At 40.5% G+C, this 21,423-nt stretch overlaps 1 protein-coding gene across 1 annotated transcript in view; it reads right to left on the bottom strand.

Annotated features, from left to right (window-relative positions):
- DPYS (dihydropyrimidinase) overlaps window positions 1-21,187 on the bottom strand; it is a 31,490-nt gene extending 10,303 nt beyond the window's left edge. The window contains exons 1-7 of the mRNA XM_058804856.1: window positions 20,833-21,187; window positions 17,450-17,608; window positions 15,145-15,324; window positions 14,112-14,301; window positions 7,335-7,491; window positions 6,213-6,354; window positions 4,237-4,379 (exon numbers count right to left, since the gene is read on the bottom strand). Of these exons, the coding sequence (XP_058660839.1) occupies window positions 4,237-4,379; window positions 6,213-6,354; window positions 7,335-7,491; window positions 14,112-14,301; window positions 15,145-15,324; window positions 17,450-17,608; window positions 20,833-21,102 (1,241 nt within the window). The 5' untranslated portion in view covers window positions 21,103-21,187. The remainder of the gene's footprint in view (window positions 1-4,236; window positions 4,380-6,212; window positions 6,355-7,334; window positions 7,492-14,111; window positions 14,302-15,144; window positions 15,325-17,449; window positions 17,609-20,832) is intronic.
- Between the last annotated feature and the right edge of the window lie 236 nt (window positions 21,188-21,423).

Here is a 21,423-nt window from a genome sequence, read left to right as displayed (position 1 = left end):
CTTCCCAATTTGCATGTTGTTATAATGAAGTGGCTGGACTTAGAAAGTTAAACTTTATTTGAGACAGGTTTTTTATCCTTATGGGTGTTTGATCTTGCCTTTGGGACCTGATCCAGAGTTTACTTGCAAGGCTCTGACAGGCTACAGTGAATTAATTGAGCCCTAATATCTGCTGGGAGCTGGATGTCTCTTTACAAGATTTTTAGGACCTTCTGCCCCTATTTTACAAGGGATGCTCAGCTCTTTTCACTGCCTGAATTGGGCACTGCAGTGTTTAGATTCCTTGCTGAGCATTTCTGAAACAAACCCTAGAGATTTTATACTCTTGCTTTCAAATAGCTAAAGGCATCAGCTATAGAGGACACTGACTTGCTGACAGGTGAAATTCCCTTTCCCTTACCTACCCTGCTTTCTCCTCCTAAAAAAAGTCATTACAGTTGCTTTTGTCTCAGACTTGAGGCTTTTATATTATTTGTGTGCAGCCACAAAAGAAGTCAGTGAATAGTCTTGATCAAAGCACAGATTAAAATAAGATGGTACAGTGAGTACACATTTGCTGCCTACATGCATTTTCCCAAGGAGTTTGCACAGAACAATCCTGTATGCACAGACTGTACTTGGGATGCTGAGGGTGTTGAGGTCTGCAATATGATATTTGGTAGCACATGGCTTGCAATAAACCAACAGATCCCTTTTGTATTTTTGTGGCCTTTAATGAATGGAATAAGTATAAGGAAGCTAACAAGAACACCTACTTTGGGGCATGACTCACAACCCATCTTTTGTAATGCATTTCCTAACCAATTTGTACATTTAATGTTTCTTCCCAATAATGCTTGCTGTCATGCAGACCTGCTAAAACAAATATCCAGATGCTTTTAAACACAGTAGCAAATGATATAATTGTTGATATAGTATTTTCTGCAGAGATTACCAGAAAATGCTACAGAAATAGGCCAGTCAATGAAGCTGACATTTGAAAGCCTCAGCTAGAGCAGCAGTGCTGGAAGCAGAACATTAAATTGCAATTGCTCCCAGTTTGCAGAGCTGTCACGTTGAATTCACTGGGGTTTTGTAACCTAGAGAGAGAAAATCCTGAGTGCTCAGATAGCACCCGACGTTATTGGGCAATGATGTGGGTGGGGAAATGCCGCTGATTTTGTGGGGATACAAGTTTTTGTATGAAAGAGCTGCACTGCCTTTCTAAATGACTCTAGAATCTTCTGTATAGACTTCCTCTGACAGACAGTGATAAGATCAATTCCTCACAGCAATACCTCAGCAATTGTCTAACTCATTAGGCTGGTATCAATCAGAATTCTAAGACTACAGCAAAACAACCTCCAACCAGAATGGGAAAATTACAAGACTCGTGGTTGCAAATAAGAAAAAAAGTCACGCACAAAAGAGGAAGAACTTAGCAAGAAAGAGGAACAAGCCTATTGTGAAACCAAAAATCACTCCCCAAAATCAACAAAACACAGGAGGCTGTGCCTTGTGTAACATCTTAAATGGCTGAATTCCATTAGCTCGATCCCTTTTTTCTGATGGGCTGTTTATGCCCTCTTCAGGATTTGTAGTGAAATTAATAGACAAGTTCCAGTGAGATTTATTTATACTGTCTCATATAGTTCACAAAATTGTACCTGCAGAGAGACTGTTCCCAGCAAACCCAAATGGATAAACAATGGAAACAGTACCAGATCCCAAAGGAAAATATTGGCTGAACTTTAAATAAGCTTGCTCAATAAGAAAATACAGTTCAAATGTTTAAAAAAATGCTTAAAGAAAAACTGCACCTTCACAGCTAAAGAGGGTGAAAAGGCAATTAGGGCACTCAGGAGAGAGGGAAGGGGAGCAGAAGAAATGTTTGAGAGGAAAAAAAATTAAATAATTACAGGAGCTGACAAAGCACCTTGAGAACATTGTCAGAACTCTGTTATCCCTTTAGATTCATTTGTCCCCAGGCAGAGCAGAAGAGAGTTCAGAAAACAATCCTTCAGGGGTTTTTTAAATCAGAGTTTATAGCTCCACTCTCCTGAAATAGCTCAGTGCTGGTATCTCAAAATATGCCTACTCAACATGCCAGAAGGCATAATGCACATGAAAATCTCCCTGACCCAGCACTGGGCAAGCCTCTATATTTATTTGGGTTGTTGACACTCTTGAAACTTCTTTTGCTGGTACTGTCAATTTTTTTATGGGACTTCTGAATAGCAATCTCCATATGCTCAAATGTTGTAGCTTAAAACACATGTTTTTGGTACTCATTAATATACTGAAATGAGTGAGCATTACATATCAAAGATCAAAACCCCAGAAGATTGGTCAAAGGACTTTTGCTTGTGTAAGGTAAATCTAGGACTGCGCAGAGGGTGTGCAGCATGTTATCTTTTTGGCTACCAGAATCAGACATGTCCAGTTACAATTCAGAACTTTCCTACACCATGAAAAGAGTATTCAACTTTTTCCTTCTCAAAAATCAAAGGCTGAAAGCACAGTTATGTGGTCACACTGCTCACTAGAGCTGAGCCCATGAAGAAAACCACCAGCCCAGAGCCCTTCCTGACCTGCTGCTGCTGCTGTGTGCATGGGTGATCAGAGGTAGGGCTTGGCTGTTAGAGTTCCTGCAGACTTGAGTTACCCTGCCCATCACTGGGACAGTGCAGATGCACTCACAGAGCTCTTAGGCAGCTCAGCTGAGATACAACTCCCCAGGAGATCTGGCTCTGACAGACAGCCCTCAGACCATTTCCAGGCAGCTTAAACAAGACCAGGATGGGCACAAGAGCCAGAGCAAGACTCAAGATATAATTCCCGAAATATTTACAGAGGCCTGACTATGGAGTTGGCTGATGGTGTGAATACACCTGAGGACAGGAATCAGCTGTAATGTACACTATGCTGTGTGAGCTCACTTCATGCCCTTTCCATGGTATACCATGGGATCAAGTCATGCAGGGTGAGACACCATGTTCCAGATTGCAAGGCAAGACATATTCTATTACCATCTGTATGGTAGTTGTCTTTTGTAAAGTAGGCAGTTTGCTTTATCTCTCTCTCTGAGTGCTCACAATCACTCCTCCCTTGGGAGGGGACATCTGCTGATAACAGGCAGTTATCAGTATGTCAGTGCATGGCTGATAAGAACTATATTCCACTGTGAGATGCTCCGCCCAGAGGGAGGAGCCAGGCATTGCTACCCAGATATAATCCAGAGTTCTGACATACTAGCATGGCTTCTCCACTGGATTCCCCAGAGGAACAGCAGCTGCCTCTTCTTCCGCTGGATCTTTGGAGGAAGAATACATCCTTCTCTACAGGACCCCCTTGCTCCAACAGAGCCACCCCTGACACTCTGGGAGGACTGAAGCCACATTTCCAATTGGACTTCTACCAACACCCTGACCAACAGGGTGACAGGTTGAGTTCTGACTCAGAGCTGTTTTAGTGTACTGCATTGTTTGTTTTATCCTTTTATTTTTCTTCCCTATTAAAGAACTGTTATTTCCTGGTCCCATATTTTTTGCCTGAGAGCCCCTTCATTTAAAATTTATAGCAATTCGGAGGGGCAAGGGGGTTTACATTCTCCATTTCAGGGGAGGCTCCTGCCTTCCTCATTAGACTCCTGTCTTTCCAAACTAAGACACACCAGGACACTGTTTGTGCATCTGTCAGTGCCACCAGCTCTATTCTAGCAGAATTACTGTGCACACAATCAGAAAACTCCTTAAATAAAAGTATAAGCATGAAAAGATTGAGCTTCAGAAGTAAGTTCAATCTACCTTTGATCATGCTTTAAGTGGCTCTAAGTTCAAAACACAAGTTTGTAACGGGTCACAGTGCAGCAGACTCTTCTCCCTGCCCTTTGCAGTGGAGGAATTCAAACATACTCCTGCACTAAAAAGAGTTGCTCTAAAATCCCAAAGGAGTTATTTTTACTCTTAGGATACCAAGCTCTGGTTGCATAATGTACAGACTTTTTAATTTTTGTACTTGGTCAGCAATCAGAGAGAATGCCTTTTAATCCATCTAGAGATCAAAGATGTCTCCTTACCTACACCATTGTTGGAGAAAAAACCCTTTAATTAATTCACACAAGGTGCTATTTAAAACTACCATAACCTCAACTAAAGGCTTTTTGTTGTACAAAGGCTTTGTGTTGCTTTTTTCCTGCAGAAAGGCTGGAAGGGTTGGGGGTGGGGGGGAGGAGGGAGAACAACTTCCCATGCATACCTTGTAGCTTCAGGATCCCAAACTACAATGTCAGCATCAGAGCCCACAGCAATTCTGCCCTTCTTTGGGTAAAGGTTAAAGATTTTTGCTGCATTTGTGCTGGTAACAGCTACAAATCTGTTTTCATCCATTTTTCCACTGTGCTGCAAAACAGTACACAAAAGCAAACTCGTTACTTTTTTAAACACGGAATGAAAAAATGTTCTTGTTTTTCTGTTGAAAAACTTTTTCTGTTGAAAAACTAGGATAAGTGACATCCATCATTTTTTTAAAGGTCATACCGAAGAATTTAGAAGTAAAAGTGTTTAGAAGTAAAAACTATTTGTCTCAGATGCCCATAATGCATACTGTATGTTTCACTACATACAGTAACTTTATCTTACTTTATCCCACAGCAAAGAGAAAAAAAAAAGACAACTTTGAACCAAACATTCTGTGGATCCAGCCTCAAGTCAGCTGAATTTAAATGTTTTAGATGGCTTTAAATCTGCAGTTCTGCTCAGCAATTTCCTCGGGAAATGCAGCATCTCTGGAGTATCTTGGTTTTGAAAATGGTGACACAGTATCAAGGGGAGCCTAGAAGGTGATAAGGCAAGGCAAGGTACAATGTGTAATACAGGAAAACTGATTTGCAAATACAGTGATCAGCAAATGCTGCAATCAAGTAGTATAAAAAAAAGATTGCTGACGTGACATTTCAGCAAAATAGCAAATAACAATGGATATACATGTGTTGAGACTGTCCACTGCTGTGTCACTAATTTAATTCAGCTGCCATGACTGTTTTTTGTTTGGAAAGCCAACTACCCTGGCAGTAATATTGTGCACAGGTGAGTCTGGGAATCAGACTACCACAAAAACATGTTTATGGTGGTCTGTGAGCAGTCATCTGAGAAGAAAAGTATAATGAAAATGGTGAACACTGCTTTTCTAAGTAATAGTGTGTGGGAGGAGAGAGAAGCTGTTCAAACAAACTCACACAACTGTGTAATATTTTACAAATGAGACAAGGGAGGATATTATCAATGGAAGAACTTTTAAAAAATGAACTTGCCCAACAGGATGCACTGTTCAAAAGTAGCACTGATGAGCACATTCATGTCTCAGTTTCATGTGAGCCACAAGCTAGATCACTAGAGCTGTGCCACAGGGAAGTATAGGCACAAGTGGGTGTTTTGAACATATCAGCTGAAGCTGAATCCCAGATAAGAAGAGATATCATGAACCACATTCTTACCAAGTGTGTGAGGTAGGTAATTATACCGTGACAAGTGAATATGTTTCACAGTGCCTTGTCAAGGTGACTTCACTACAGCAAGAGAACTTTAATAGAAGTAGAACTTCCAGAACGTCACAGTTTTGCATTAGCCAGAGCAATCATAACACCTAGTATGCAGCAGATTCCTTGAGAGATTTCCTTACCTCCCCTCTCATCAGACATTGCCTGAGAAGCACTGACCATTCTTGTGTTGGCAAGAGAATCTGAAGTCAGTTGGACTTGAAGCTGCTCATTTCATCTTATCACATTTGAGAAACATTTATTAAAACATAAATTACAAGTTGACAGGCACACCACTGTGCAAACTCCTCCAATAGCTAAGTTGGAGAGAGATCAAAAAAGGAAAAAATACACAGCTGATAGAGTTGAAGCTGTGGGTACCTCTTTTATTTTCATTTCACAAGCTGAAAAAAACGCTTCAAGGAAATGTACTTGCAATACCACTGAAACAATAGCAATCCCTAAATGCTAAACAATCAAAATGATTCTTCAGTGAAATACTTTAGACATTAAGAATCTTCTTCCTTCTTCCATGAGCATAAAGTCAGAGCTAATAAGAACTATTATAGTTTTCAGTTGAATGAGTTGTCCTATGATAAACACACTTGATAAAACTGAAGAGTTAATACCTGCTGAGAGATCATGTTTTGTGGGAGAAATCAATTACCTCTATGTTTGGACATTTTGATTTACTTACCACGCCTTTTTCCCATATGACTGACATCCTATCCTCCACACCATTCACTCCATTAGGGATTTTTGTGAAGTCATCTTTGCCCAGAGCTTTCTGGCATATGTCAAAGGTGCAATTGTCAGTCCCTGTCACAGACAGGTCACCACTACAGAGAAACAAAGTTCATTATGAATCAGTGCATGTACCAGACAGTACCACAGAGGAAAACCTGTTGTAAGGCTGGGTGGACCAAAATATCCATCCTTCAAGACAAAAACTGATATGCCCTGCCAGCCTGCCCTCAGTCCCATCCTCCAAGACTGGCTCCACAGTAACAGCCAGTTACCCTATGAAGCAGTTTCCTCTTCAGAAACCCCTCAGAAGAAAACAAGCACCAACACTGACTCTTACTCTGGATATGTCAAAGACATCCCACAAATGGAGGAACTGTCCACTTTGCCCAGAGCAAGCAGCCTGGTTTCATCCTCACTTTGGGAAATTTTAGTCTGTGTCACTCCATATGACCTCTGAAATTACTATGGATCTGCACACCAGTTATTCTGTGTTCAGGCGTACCATTACAGGCTGTTCTGTCAAATTCAACCCTTTTGTGCAGTTAACCCTTACTGGTAATAAGATACCAGCAAACCACACATCTTGTCAAGTGCAGATATCCTAAAGATACTTCTTTTTCTACATCCTTCTTAAGTAGATGTTATGAAGTGAATATCTTATATGTACCTTCAGAAGTTAGCAGGCTTAGTTTTACGCAGCATTTGAATTTCAAGTGAAAAAGACATCAGACAACAAACCCCAGAAATCTAGCTGTGACTTCACCTTTTACACATTTCCCACTGACTTACAGCCTGTCTTCCTGGTCATGTTACAATTTTTGCTGTGGTATGAGCAATGCAAGGTTTATTGAATAAAATCATATGTGGACAGAAAGCTGTAAGAGTTCAGAGAAATAAAATATGAAAAGAGAAATTTTTTTCAATCTGTGATTTCACCCTCCATTTCTCCTTTCTGATAACGTAACATTCTGTACTTAGAAAATCTCCAGAGCATCAGCCTGCTATTATGCACTCCTGACAAAATTTGCTGTGCATTTGGGTATCAGTGGTCACTGTTTGTTCATCTGCTTACTTGGCCAGTAAGTTCATGAGGAAACCAGGAGTAGATGGATCTGGTCTCAGTGGGGGTCCCATCACATATGCTGCAGCATGAGCCCAGTCTTTATTCCAGTAGTTGGTGCCATCAGTGCCAAGACTTGCAGCAATAGGTTCCCCATAAACCACCTTTCCTGAAAAATATAAAGCAAAGGTATCATTATCAAACAACACAGAAATGCATAACTTGTATTTTCTCTGCTAAGGATTTTTTGGGTGGCAATGAATTTAAATTTAAATGAGTGCTTCAAATTAAACACCTACATATGGAAGGACATAATAAACTAAGCTATAACACAACATCTTTGTTCTGAATTTTCTGCTAGTGATTTCCCAATATATTTTCTCCCAAGAATATTGCTTGGGCAAGTTTTTTAATTAAATTGTTGATAGATATACTATAATGGGTTTTACACATTGTTTACTAGGAATGTGATTGAGATTTCAAAAAGAAAGCAGTCCTCAGTTGCATTAATTATGTTTAAGATTCATATACTTGGTAGTACCTATTTAGTGCTCTGAAATTACTGACTACACAAGTGCCAGTTAATATATACAGCATACAGACCTTGCAAGGTGGCACTTTTAATTGTCAGGAAGAACAATATGGCAGGAGACATAAACCAGAAAATATCGAAAGATTTCCCAAATCAAAAACTATAAATAACTTAATTTTTAAAATTATCTCCCAAGTTTTAATCTTTTATCCTTTGCTGCACAGTATCCTATTTTCCTCAGAAGAGGACACCAACCCAGACTGGCTGTTAGCTTTTGGACACAACTACTTTTTTCTCCTGGAAACATGGATTTGAAACTCATCAGACGAAGATGTTTCACTCCCTGAGCGAGTGGTCCAGACACTTTGCAGTTCTGCAGTGGACAGGTGGAAATGCCTCCATTTGCAATGGTCACTAAAGAACCAGGATGAGCTGGGACCTCCCACACCCATTCAGAGGCCACTTGGGGCTGGTAAAATGCAGCCTCTGCTGGGTCCCAGCAAGAGCCTTCTCCCTCCTCTGAACCCTACAGACAGTGGATATTTTGCATTGAATGCCAGATTTCACTCCAGACACAGTTTCTATTGGAACCACCACTGCATTGCCCCAGCAAGGCCACAGCTGGTGATTGCTTGGTGCTACAACCCTGTGACCTTTCTCTGACTTCTGGGTGTAAGTCATGCAGTCATGGTACTGTGGGGAAACAAAAAGCAAAGCTTTGCAGATCTCTCTCTGTACATTAGACTGCTACTTGTGTGAGCTACTGGATTGTAACTCCTGCACTGGCATAGGTAGATACTGAGGAGCTCTATTGTTTTCAAAATACACTTCTCATTGCACTAGTGCCATTCCTGAAATCTTTTCTGCTAGATTTGCTAAAAGGCCTCAAACAACTTTATCTCTACATGGTTCAAGGTCTGCTTTGGTACAACTGAACTGTACATTTATTCCAAATACGACCTAGTACAACTTTGTCCACAGCCTAAAGCCTCCCTGCTAGCGTTACTAATTTGCTACAACCACCTCGGTGTCAGTGCACTCTGACATGCTCAATGTCCTTGTCTCATGTTGATGCTTTGGCTTGGACCAGTCTAAGTTCTCAGTCCCACTTACCTACATATGTTATAGATTAATACTTGGGCTCAGAGGGAGACTACCATTTTTAGACTTGAAAACATGACTTAGGCAGATATTTACTGTTTTTTTTACATCTTATTTTTGGAGCTCAAAAGCACTGACTATGAGGCCATGCATGGAAGTGATATGATCACTCACTGATGAGGAGATGTGAGCAGATCAGTGTTTTCTTAATTCAGAACTGAATGAGGAAACCTAAGAAGAGACATGGATGAAATTAGGATGAAACCTGGTTCACCTTAGTTCAAGGTCTTCCCTGACTCTTACAGGAACCCTTGGCCTTCCCTGGCCAACTCCAAACACTGTATTTGAGGGTAGGCTGCACCAAACTAGATGTATATAGAGAAGGTCTGGTATATGTAACCAATCTGTCACATTTATCTATTAGTCTTTTGGCAGATTTTTCATTTTCAAAGCCACCAGAGAGGGGAGGGAGGGGACATGTGGTTTGTGTCTCTTCTTCTGCATTTAAACAAGCTAAAGAAGCTTTCATCCAAAGTAAACCTGAGCTATAAATCATTAGGACATAGCTACAAATTATTAAAATTAAAATTGCAGGAAAATAATAATTTTTTGCTTAATAAAGACTTCAGAGAATAATAGAAAAATAATTTTCTCATCATAGTTTCACAACATGAAAAGAAGTTTCCAAGCTCCCAGCCAGATATGCTGAACTGATTCTAGCTCATGTACCATAGCTGATGACAGTATTTCTGCAGTCAGAGTTTGAGCTGACCAGCTCCCTTTGTTCCCATGAGTGGGGAGGAATAGAAGTTATTCCCTCAAGTGATTTTGAGTCTGAACACTGCAGTTTCAACAGACTACCTCTGGACAGTTCTGCTGAATGTGCAACTTCCTGCATTTCACTTGGGCCATGACAAGCCAGCCTGAAGGATACAATAATATCAAGATTCTGCTTTAAGCTTGGTAAAAAGGAAATTCTGCACTAAGGCTCTTTCAGCTGAACTGGCAACAAGGGAATTCTGCATTAAGGTTCTTCTAGCTTGATTGACTTCTGCCTATAGGCATAAAAGTGAAGTAATGCAGTAATAAATCATGTCTTTCAAATTGTTATATTTTCCAGCATTCAATTAAAAAAGGAACCACTAAGTGTTCTGCTGCTTGGTCTTCCTGACACCTCTGAGCAGCTGGTAAACATCTGTGTATTTGGTGACTTTTTATCACATGCCCTAAATGGCTAGCCAGGGCTATTTTTAATAGATTGCTTTATCAAAAAGAAGAGCATTCAATTGCTATTTTTGTACCATCTACCAGAACTCAAAAAGACTTGAAATACTGATAAACACCAACTAATATTGACAGATTTGAAAAACTGGTCCATATGTTCTTATTCTAGTAGAAGTTTCAGAAGCACTTAGGATAAGGTCATATGGGGCAAAGATACTCACAAGCTCTGAAAGGAGCAGAACTGCAAGGCAGGGTTTACTGAATCACAGATAGCATTGCATCCATTAGCCTATACACAGCGTGGACTTGAGCTGTCCTGCATGAAACAGCTAAAAATTGACATTTTTAGTTGCATTTCTGTGCTCAGAATCAGCTTGAGAGTTTGTATTCCCTCAGCAATGGACATGCCTTTCCCCTCACCAAGAAGAAACATAACCAGTGACTGTTGGTAGGAAGCAATTTTGTAAGCCTAAGTAAGTGTCTTGTAATCTTGCCAAGGACATATTTTTCTATGCACCTTTTTAAAAAGGATAAATTTTTATTAAAAATTACTTTTTCAGTAAGATTGTGCTCTCCAGGTTTCCACTAGAAAGTTCCATTCCTAGCTGTAGCATCACATTAAATGAGAAAAGGGACCTGAGCTTTAATCATCACACTGCATGATCCTTAAGGTCCCTTCCAACCCAAACCACTCTATGATTCTATGGTCTCCACCTTTAGCTTAGATTGAAAGCATTTCTTAGGAGGAGACAGTATAAATCATGTACCCCTAAATCCCATTTTATTAGCCTTGCTCTCTCCACAAGCATTTCTGGTGGCACGAGTGGGAGACAAGGTCACATTATTTTTCCCCAGTAAGTTCACATCAGGTAATCCTAATAAGGAGAAGGAGCTGCACTGCCTGACATGAGAGCTCTACAGCCTTTTGTTCTCACTGGAGGGAAGATTTTCCACAATAGCAGGAAGAGAATCCCTTTTGTCTTCCCACTTAAGGGAATAAGAGTGTCATGCACACAAATGTATCAAACTGCCCTTATGTAGAAGAATACAGTTCCTCTACTGACTCTGTCCAGACTCAAGGCCATATTTTGCACAGGGATGAAGAAACAGCCCACTGAGACAAGCAAGGACAGAGATGCTGTCACACCTGTCACACACTGCTGCTCTCACAGAGATGCTGTCTTTGATCCTCTCAGTGGAGAGCTGCTGAGCCTTGCTTTTGGCAAACAGGCTGGTAGGACCCCACAGAAATAACAGGATAGGGGCATGAGTTAGCTTGTCCCTCTCCAACATGGCCACAGTGTGGAATTTTGGATTCCCTGCTGAATATTCAGCAGCCATTACAGATGCACATGAAAAACATGCTGCTATAATCTGGAGTTCTCCTTCCTTGAGTGGTGTTGCTGGAGATCAGAGCAGACATAGATGGTGAACTCTGGCAGGGAAGAGAGAAGGAAAGACTTTTGCTCACCTCATTCTCTTAAATTTGCTTAATCTAGAAGAAGAACTGCTGGTCCTTTACAGAGTGTATGACTGATTATAACCTTCAAGGTCTGAGCCATAACTCACTGAAGACAACAGAATTATGCCTAGTGTCTAGAGCAAGCTCTATCAGGTCTTCAGCCTCTAATTTTAGCTCTCACCTTGTGCAGCTAAATGAGTGACAAGGAAGAGTTGGGCTCTGAGTTACATTTTTGATTAGGAAAATCACTGTCTCATAGAATTTGAGAAGCAATGCAATTGCAATTCAATTCTGGTATCACACTGTCAACCAGAAAATAGATTTCACTCACTGAAGATCTGTTTTTCCCCTTCTGAGGTCAGTGATGGAATTGGAAGGGATATCAATCTTCCTCTGACATGGGCAGGGATGAATATGTACACACACTTTGTATTTCATGCTAAGTGCTTGAAAAGGAACATGAAGAATTTCACAATCGTGAATAGCAGGAAGCCAGCATCAAGACATGGAGAAATGATCTTGAAAAGATGCATTAACTGTTTTAGAGTGAATATTTCAAATGTATGAGAGGCTTCCAGTATTTAGGAGTTTACACAAATTTCACATTTAGAGTGGTTTTTAACCTGTCCAAACTGAATGTCTTTCTTCAAAATATTTGAGTTTTATTTATGTCATTCATACAATACTTTGAGAATATTTTTTTTTGTCTAGAATTCCTTGCTTTTTATTACCATTCTTTACTGAAAAATGAAAAATAACTTCTACTGAAACCAACAATAGTGAATTTTCAATTACCAAAATTCATACAGATCAATCTCATTAAAAACTACAATTCCTGTAACTACCTTTGTGGTACCCTAGTTATCTTTTGAAATTTCTTAATCAATCTTAGATTTCTTTTTTCCAAACAGTATACTTCTATGCAGATGATATGAATTATGAAGATATGTTATATCTTGCTGTGCACAAAAGAAAGCATTGGTGAATCTGACTGCAGCAGCCCAGGAGGCCATAAAATACAATTTGCTCCCCAATCTGCATCAACTGTCCCAATTTTTTCTTAGCAATATTGGGAAAGCATACATATTAGAAAAGCATACATCTATCCTCAGTAATCAAACTGGCATTGCAGACTATTCTTACAACACACGCCTCATCAATGTTTTACAGTATTTAGTGTCAGCATAAAATTCTTTACTTGAACAGTATTATAAAACACTATCTTAGTTCTTCTATGTTTTTCATCTTTAATCTGGGTATTTCAACTGTTGCCATAACTTGTAGTTAATGTGCACCCTGTGAATGCACACATTCACCCTGTGAATGTACAACCAACCCATGGATATAATCCACATTCCTGGCAGCACTGGCATCTAGTGGAGGAATCCAGTATAGCACAGTAGAAAATGTGCCAATAAAATATATTCTGCACAAACTTGAATTACTGCTAAATCTTATAGAAGTCATAGTCATACATATTGTGCATAATCATATACATCTATATTAGTACAATGACATCTCACTGCTTTGATTTATCATGATCTCATACTCTATGTTTAATATTAATAATCTATACTTCCTGCGTAGGCATTATCTAAAGAAAAGAAATAGCAAAACTGAGGTCTATATGAAATTCATATCAAGTCAGGTGAAAACAAACTGTAAATGCAAAAGATGTAAAATCATAGTAAAAATTATTCAAAAAGATAATGAGGACAGATAATTTTAAGTCCACCAAATCTTGGGCTCCTGTCCTGCTTCCTTCCACCTTGATAATGTCTCCTCACAATGCTGTTGTTCCACATACTGCTCTGGATGAATTTAGAGATGAGGAGATGAAGCATCCTGAATAACTACAGCCTTCAGGCTGCTTCTAGCCTACCCAACAGATGGTCAGCAAAGTCAGGCCCCCTTGGCTGACCAGAGTTATTTGTGAACACTGCAGTGCAAACCGGAGCAGCTCTGCACTGGTGGGAATCAAGGCTTTCAGACACTGTCATCTTCACCATGACTTTTAAATGCCCAGTGAATAGGAGTCATCATGGCACTGTCTGTAAAAATATGGTGTGGTCTCTGTTATAGAATTTCTCATCAAGATATTTGGTAAAGCCTTGCAGACAAACTCGAGAGAAGAACAGTAGAGTATTGTCTTGAACTGGTCACATCATTTTTGCAATAATGCTGTTCTGGCCATCACTTTGACCTTGGAGGTACAATATGAAGAGAAAAAAATTTGCTCTGGGGAGAATTGTGGTTGCTGTTCTTACACACTGCTCCCCTTGAGCCCAACAACACACAAACAGACAGACAGACAGAAACACACACAATTTAGACATCCTGCTCCAAGAAATTCACCCATGATCTGAGGCTTATAACACCCATGAAAAGTAAGACACTAGTGCTGTGTTTGGTTTTCCATGACCCTTCCTCCAATGCCACTGTCCAAGCATAAAAGAATTACAACTTTTACCTTCTCTTCGTGCATTACTTATCACCTTAGCTGCAGATTTACTCATGACATGGACGACATAAAGGGGGCAGTTCAGAGCATTTGCTATGGTAACGGCTCTTTGTGTAGCTTCAGCTTCCACTTCTTCAGGACGACACAGTTCGTGACCCTCAGGGCCAGTTATTCCCATTGCCAGCATCTTCTTTGCACCCTGCAGACCCCACACAAGCATGTAAGAGTCAGTTAAAGTGTATCTATGGTGTCATGAGCATGCTGCCCGTCAAATGGATTCTGAAGCCACCATTGCAGCTAAGGAAAAAAAAACAACTAAGCAGTTGTGATTTTTTTCCAAAATAAGTTACTGTAGTTTTATCTGAAATCTAACATATCTCTCAATAAATTCAGGTCTCAGAATACTTAAGTAAATTCAGAGAAGACATTTCACTAGCTTGCAGGATTCAATCACAGCTCTTGAAAATCCTACCCCTCTCTCAATATGTACACTGAAATATCATGGCCAATGATGTCCAATGATGCTACTAACCTTCACTGGGGAGGAAAAAAAAGGAAAAATTCTTACTAAATACAAAGATGCATATCCAGAGCATCTGAAAACTCCAAGAGGCAAAGAGGTTCTAAAAGGCAAAAAGGTTTTGTCCCTATGTTGGGACTAAATTTAAGATTTGCTGATTTGAGTTTATTTAGCAATGAATTAATTTCTGTTACAGGAGTTGGAAGCTGTTGACTGGAATAGAAACTATTCTATAGAGCCACTCAAGTTCCCACTGATGTCGAGTATTACCAGTGGAGTTACACCTCAGGGCCCCAGAGCTCTCAGTGCCTCCACTCAGCACTAGGGTGGCAGAAGCAGGTATGAAGTGAAGCATTTATGAATTATGCACACAGGGATGTTGAGACTTCTGTGCCCAGCCAGTGGAGCTTTCTCCATACTTCTGGATCTGCTTCTGTTGCATGAGCTGACTATGCCTGGACAGACCTAGGCCTAGGACCATCTATATTATTGACTTGGATGGAAAAAATGTCAAATGTGCACCTGTGCAATTAGCTCCCCATTCTCCGCATGGACTTGAGCAACTGCCCCAAGTTCCTTACAGCAGGAAAAGGCTTCATACAGCTCCTCATCATTGACCATGTATACATCTTTATAGGCCATAAACATCTTGAAGGAGTTGACACCTTTGTTTTGAACAAGACTTTCCATTTCTTGCTTCACCTGAAAAATACAGCAATTGTATTTTACATATTAATAATTTTGTATAAAGAAATTGTAAGTATGGAAGGTGATCCTTTACTCACTCATCAAACATATGTTCAGTACAAGCAGCCCAAGTCACATATTCAAAGACTGGTTTAGACTATTCTTCTTGTATCAAATTGATTCTTAAAGTATATAAAAGGGTAGCACTGCAGTGCAAATATTGGAAGCACAAACTAATTGCAGGAGGGAATGCTTTTTACAAAAGGTAATGAGGCAGAATTTTATTTCAAATAAACCTCCTGGTGTTGGAAACACCCATTCTAATATTACAGTCAATGCGTCCAACTCTCACAACATGGACATTTATGCAAAACCGATTTTCAAAACTGGATTGCAGTGGGCTGCAGCTTGTAGCAAACAACACAGTGACAGAAAAGATTTCATCCTACAGAGCTTTGTCCTGACTCTAAACAACACACAGAGCCTTTTGAAACATTTTGTTGTCAAACAAAACAGCTCCAAAATGCTACATGAAGGCCTGCCTTTTTTTCTTTTTTTTTTTTTTTTATTCACTTCTGATAGGATTCCCTGCTTCTGCTAGAGCCTATGAAGTCCAGCAAAACATTGCATCACAAAGAAAGTAAGACACATATTTTAGTCTCAAGGCTTCTTGCACAACTGGTTAGCTAGAAACATATATTACAGAACTTTGGTTCTCCCCTCCCAGTAAAATGATGGTTACAGTAATTGATATGCATCTGTAATGCTATTAAAATTTCCATGGGATTAATTCCTTTCAAAAAGTAAAATATTATTTTTCATCTTCTCTCTAATAATCTGGTTGAGTCTTCCCAATAAGGGTAAGATATATAAAAAATGCAAGGAAATATTTTAGTTATCCAGAGGAGGGATGGGAGCACATTTTGAGTGGCAGTTATCAAATAAGTACCTGACAAAATGGCACAAATATAGAGGCATGTCATTTATCCTCTTCACTGTTTACTACAGCTAACAGAAGGCATTGTAAAGAATGTATGCTTTTAATTAATAGTTCAAATTCTGATGAGATAAGAGCTGATCAGATGGGTATGGCATATCAGTCTTTTTCACCCAGGCCTTTTGCATCTACAAAATGCCCAACCTATTTCTTTTAATCTTGGCCTTTAAAAACAGCTACATTCTTAATATAAACTAGAACATTTCATTGATTTACATCTCCCTATTTTTATTGGATTTGTCAGTACAATTCCACGATTGTCTGCTGAGCCTGTTTCAAATGCACATTACTCATATTTCATTGAAGAATTTATTTTATGCCTTTGCCTTAAGTTAGAAGTTGTGGTGAGGCTATTTTAGCACTCAGTACACAGAATACCAAAGATGTGTTGTTTGCAGAGTGAATGCTTTGGTGCATATATTCTAGAATTTAAAAATTAGAAGAAGTACTCATATATAAAATAGGAATTTACTTAGTATATCTGTGTACTGATGCATACTTCTCCAAGAATCCAAAGTCATCTTGTAAAACATGGGTCTCATTCTGATAAATATCACGCACCTGAAAAATTAATTTATCAGTGAAGCTTTCAGGGTATCAGCAAACATTCACTCAGCTAAGATGATTCTCCCATATGTAAATTCAAAAAAGGTTTTTTAGATTATTTCACATTCAATGTACTATGGCTACAGTCCTGCTTTACTTTACATGGGTTTTACTGCAGCCACCCAGGAAAATAAATCTTCCTCTACAAATGAAGTCTAGTACCATATTTTTTATGTATGCACTTAAAAAAAAAAAAAAAACAAACCAACCAAAACCGCTAAAACTCATCAGAAGCATAAAATATCAAGTGTTCAAGCAACAAAAGACAAAATTACTGTGAACACCTCTTTCCCCCTCTGACCTGCCTGGTCTTTGTCTTGCACAATCCCTACCTTTAACTTTGTGCAGTATTATCCAGAGATACAGCCTATCTGCAGACTTCTTTCAAATACCTATACTCTCAGAAGGGTGCGGGTTATTTCAAATGTTTTTAATCACAAAATCACTAACCAGCAAGCAGTATTTAGCACATGAAGACTGATTCCAAACAGGCATAGTACAAATTTATGGAATTTAAAGTAAAGCTCTTGCGTCTACCTTGTTGCTCCACCATGTAACTGCCACATGCAATGAATAATCACAGCAGACTTTTGGGTCTGCCCAGCTTTTCCATGTATCAAAGGCTTCAATAAGAGAAGAACCTTTCTGAGGGATGGCAAAGTCGATGATCATAGTGGTTCCTCCTGCTATAGCTGCCTGAAAAGACGAAAGTTAATATTTAGCAATCAGAAATAATGCAGATTTCCTTCCACCCTGTCCAACTCCCTTACATCAATTAATCTGGACTGAAAAGCCAAAAGCCACTGAGGAGTTCCCCTGAGTAAAGTCCAGAATGGAAAAATGATTTTGGAGATGAATTTCATTTGCTTTGAGAAAAATGTTCTCAAAAGCATGTTCAGGAGAATCCAAGTGAAATTCTCACACTGAAGGAGAAGTTTCTCTTTGTGTACAAAAACTTATGAAAGAAGTGGACATGTGTCTGTAGTGTTTATGCATCAGCGAGTTTCCTCAAGTGTGTGGAATCACTGAGGAAGAAGAGCACTAGAAGAGAACAGTCAGCTTGAGATGTGCTGCCTCAGAGTCTGTGTAGTGGAAAAAACAAGCCTGAGTGACAGGCAAGTACTAAGGGGCAAATACACAACAACAAAAAAACCCCATTGAGTTTGAAAATACAATATGAAAGCCCCCAAACTCTTGACTAATACTAAAATATTTTACAGTGCTTAAAAACGTATTTTTATTAGAGATAGAATATCATTTAGTAAAACTGTATAGAGGGTTTTAAATAGAATGAGGAATTTACATTCTCTACATAAATGCTGTAAAGTAATAAAATAAACTACAACTTTACTTAACAGATGGTGATCAAAAATTGCTTTTTAACCAATAATTTCCACTCTTATTAATGGAAAACTGAATTATTCCTTTTCTTGCCTTTGGAGGGAAAAAAGTTACACAGATGCCAGATTCTTGACTAAAAGAAATTGATCTAATACTAAAGTTCCTTTGTTGAAATTGTTGCTTTCTTCCAGATTAGCAAAAGAAATCCTCTCTATTGCTCTGAACAATGTCCCTTTGCAAAACAGCAACAACCAATTCAGATCAAAATGTGCACAGCCCAAATTCACAGGATCAGAGAATCACAGAATTAGCTAGATTCAAAAAGACCTTTGAGATCAAGTCCAACCTATGGCCTAACACCGCCGTATCAACTAAACCATGGCACTAAGTGCCACATCCAGTCTTCCTTTGAACACCTCCAGGGATGGTGACTCCACCACTTCCCCAGGCAGCCCTTTCCAATGCCCAATCACTCCTCCTGTGAAGAATTTTTTCCTAATGTCCAGCCCAAACTTCCCCTGGCTCAGATTAAGACTGTGTCCTCTTGTCCTCTCACCAATTTTCTGGGACACCAAGCCCTGCCTGGCTGAATCCTCCTCTCAGGGCGAGGCCTGCCCTGAGCCTCCTCCAGGCTGACCAGCTCCAGCTCCCTCAGCTGCTCCTCACAGGGCTTGTGTTCCAGACCCTTCACCAGCCTTGCTGCCCTTCTCTGGATGCATCTGAGCACCTCAATGCTCTCCCTGAATTGAGGGGCCCAGAACTGGACACAGCACTCTAGGTGTGGCCTCACCAGTGCCCAGTACAGAGGAAGAATGACCTCCCTGGGCCTGCTGGCCACACGGCTGCTGATGCAGGCCAGGATGCCCTTGGCCTTCTTGGCCACTGGCACACACTGACTCATGTTCAGTCTGTTGTCAGCCAGCACCCCCAGGTCCCCAGGGCACTGTGCAGCCACCCTGTCCCCAGCCTGTAACGCTGCAGGGAGTTGTTGTGGCCAAAGTGCAGGGCACTGCACTTGGACTTGTTAAACCTTGTAATGTTGGACTCAGCTCATCTATCCACCCTGTCCAGGTCCCTCATGCTGTATTACTCTTCCTTTTCCTATGACAATTAGTCTCTTTCTTCCTTCTGCTCATTTAGAATTCAGCAAAAAGAGAAGTTTGGAGAGTGACACAAGTATTTGCAATCTCTAATGAATTGAGCCAAACATTTTCTCCCAGAAAAGTTGTTCAAACTGTCAAATATTTTTTAACAAGATTGATTGACTTATTTGTTAAACAGGATTTAAAGAAAATTTATAGACTTCAAGAAAAAAAAAAAGTAATGGGTTCCACAACTCCACTTGAATCTCTTTTTATTCCCTACATCTTTTTCCCCCTCGGTCTGTAAAGAGAGATGCCTTTACTTATTCAACTGAATGGGTAAATCTTAGCTAATCATTGTAGCATATTTTGCAATACCTGGAATACAACTCTGTCTCATTGAATTTCTTGCCAAAATATTTGTCAGAGGATGACCTTCAGTGAATAGGCCTGAACACTTTCCACACTTTGACCTGGGTTAAGGATAGCCACAATATCTAACTTTTTGACATCTGACTGCTAAGGTCGATCTAGAATTTTCTTGCAGGCACTGAAGCAACTATCTGACCATCCTGTTTTGTGTATGCAGCCTCTGTCTTGAAGCTTCCCTGTCCTTTAAGTACCTCAGAGTTACTGAGAAAAACCTTAAAAACTTATTTTCTGCTTTTTAGTAAATCCCAGTTCTCCTGTGAGAGGAGCTGGGTATAGCAATCTCTGTCTGATGGCTAGCAGACAAACCAAGCTGGGTATAGCAATCTCTGTCTGATGGCTAGCAGACAAACCAAGCGGGGCAATGTGATCCTTTCTGTGAACCAAGGCTTTCAGTCTGCACAACAAAGCTCTTAGAAAAGTGCCTTGAAAGTTTTGGTTATGGAAACTGTATGGAGATGATGTGTAATACTGCTATTATGAGTAACTGATACACTCTTCATATTCAGGGTATATAATAAGATCAGCCAAAAAGCTGAAAAAAAACCCACTCCAAGTGTAAGACTGGGAGAAATAATGTACTTTCATAAAGTGTATTTGGAGTGGACTTTCATTGAGACACACAGTAAGCACCAAAGTGAATGGCAGAAGAAAAGCCTGCATTCTCTCATGCTAACAGAGGAGAAAGATCAGTTTACCAGAGAAATGCTTTAACAGCACGGGGGAATTAAACTGTTGCTTTAGTTAACCTTTGCTCAGAGAAGTATGAAGCTTGATGCACCAAAGCCGGTTGTGGTCTGCATGCTGACAGCCAGGGTAAATGCCTGCCCCACTTGACCCCTGCAATCACAATAGTTTCTGGAGGAGCCCAAATAACATTCTGGTTGGGGGTGGACCTCTGAGTACCCCACCTGCTTTATGACAATGTCCCAGACAAAGGGACAGGATCAACTGGCCATGCTCGATTCACATTCTCTTCTCTCTTTCAGAAATAATCCTGGAGGACCAGCAGGCACCCCTCTCTGAGAAAGCCCAGATGCACACACAGACATGCACATGTGCACCCACCTTGGTTCCAGTGTAGAAGTCATCTTTTGACCTGCTACCCATGAAAGGGAACTCCATGTGTGTGTGAGTATCGATGCCCCCAGGGATCACCAGCTTGTTGGTCGCATCCAGCACAACAAGTCCAGTCGAGGGCTCCGGGTTTATGTTCGGGCCCACCTGCTGCACCACTCCATCTTCCACATACACGTCAGCCACCACAGAGACGTCATCGTTCACAACTTTTCCCCCTTTGATCAAAAGTCTCTGCTGAGCCCCAGTTTGGGGTAGCATGCCAGCAGGTGAGAGCGAGGCCTCAGCTCAGAAACTTGCTCTTGCCTCAGAGTAGTTCACTGCCCCCTCCTCCCAGAGCAGCAGCTCTCTCCAAACGGGCCGAAACGCACCGCACACCATGCCCGTTAAACGGACACCGATGGAACTGCCCCCTGAGCCCCCGGAAGCTCCTCCTCCCCCCTCCTGTGCGGCCCAGTGACACGGGTGGGAGCGGGCTGCCTTTGGGCCCCTCCTGCTCTGGACTCTGCCTGGACAAAGCGAGCCAGGCTTTCAGGGGGTCTGGGTGTTCTCAAAGCACACCCTCCAGCCTGCCCTGTGCAC

Source organism: Ammospiza caudacuta, chromosome 1 (assembly GCF_027887145.1).
Source record: "Ammospiza caudacuta isolate bAmmCau1 chromosome 1, bAmmCau1.pri, whole genome shotgun sequence".
NCBI classification, from domain to species: Eukaryota; Metazoa; Chordata; class Aves; order Passeriformes; family Passerellidae; genus Ammospiza; species Ammospiza caudacuta.
The sequence above is the reverse complement of the archived record's forward strand: the minus strand, read 5'-3'. Positions and strand labels throughout refer to the sequence as shown.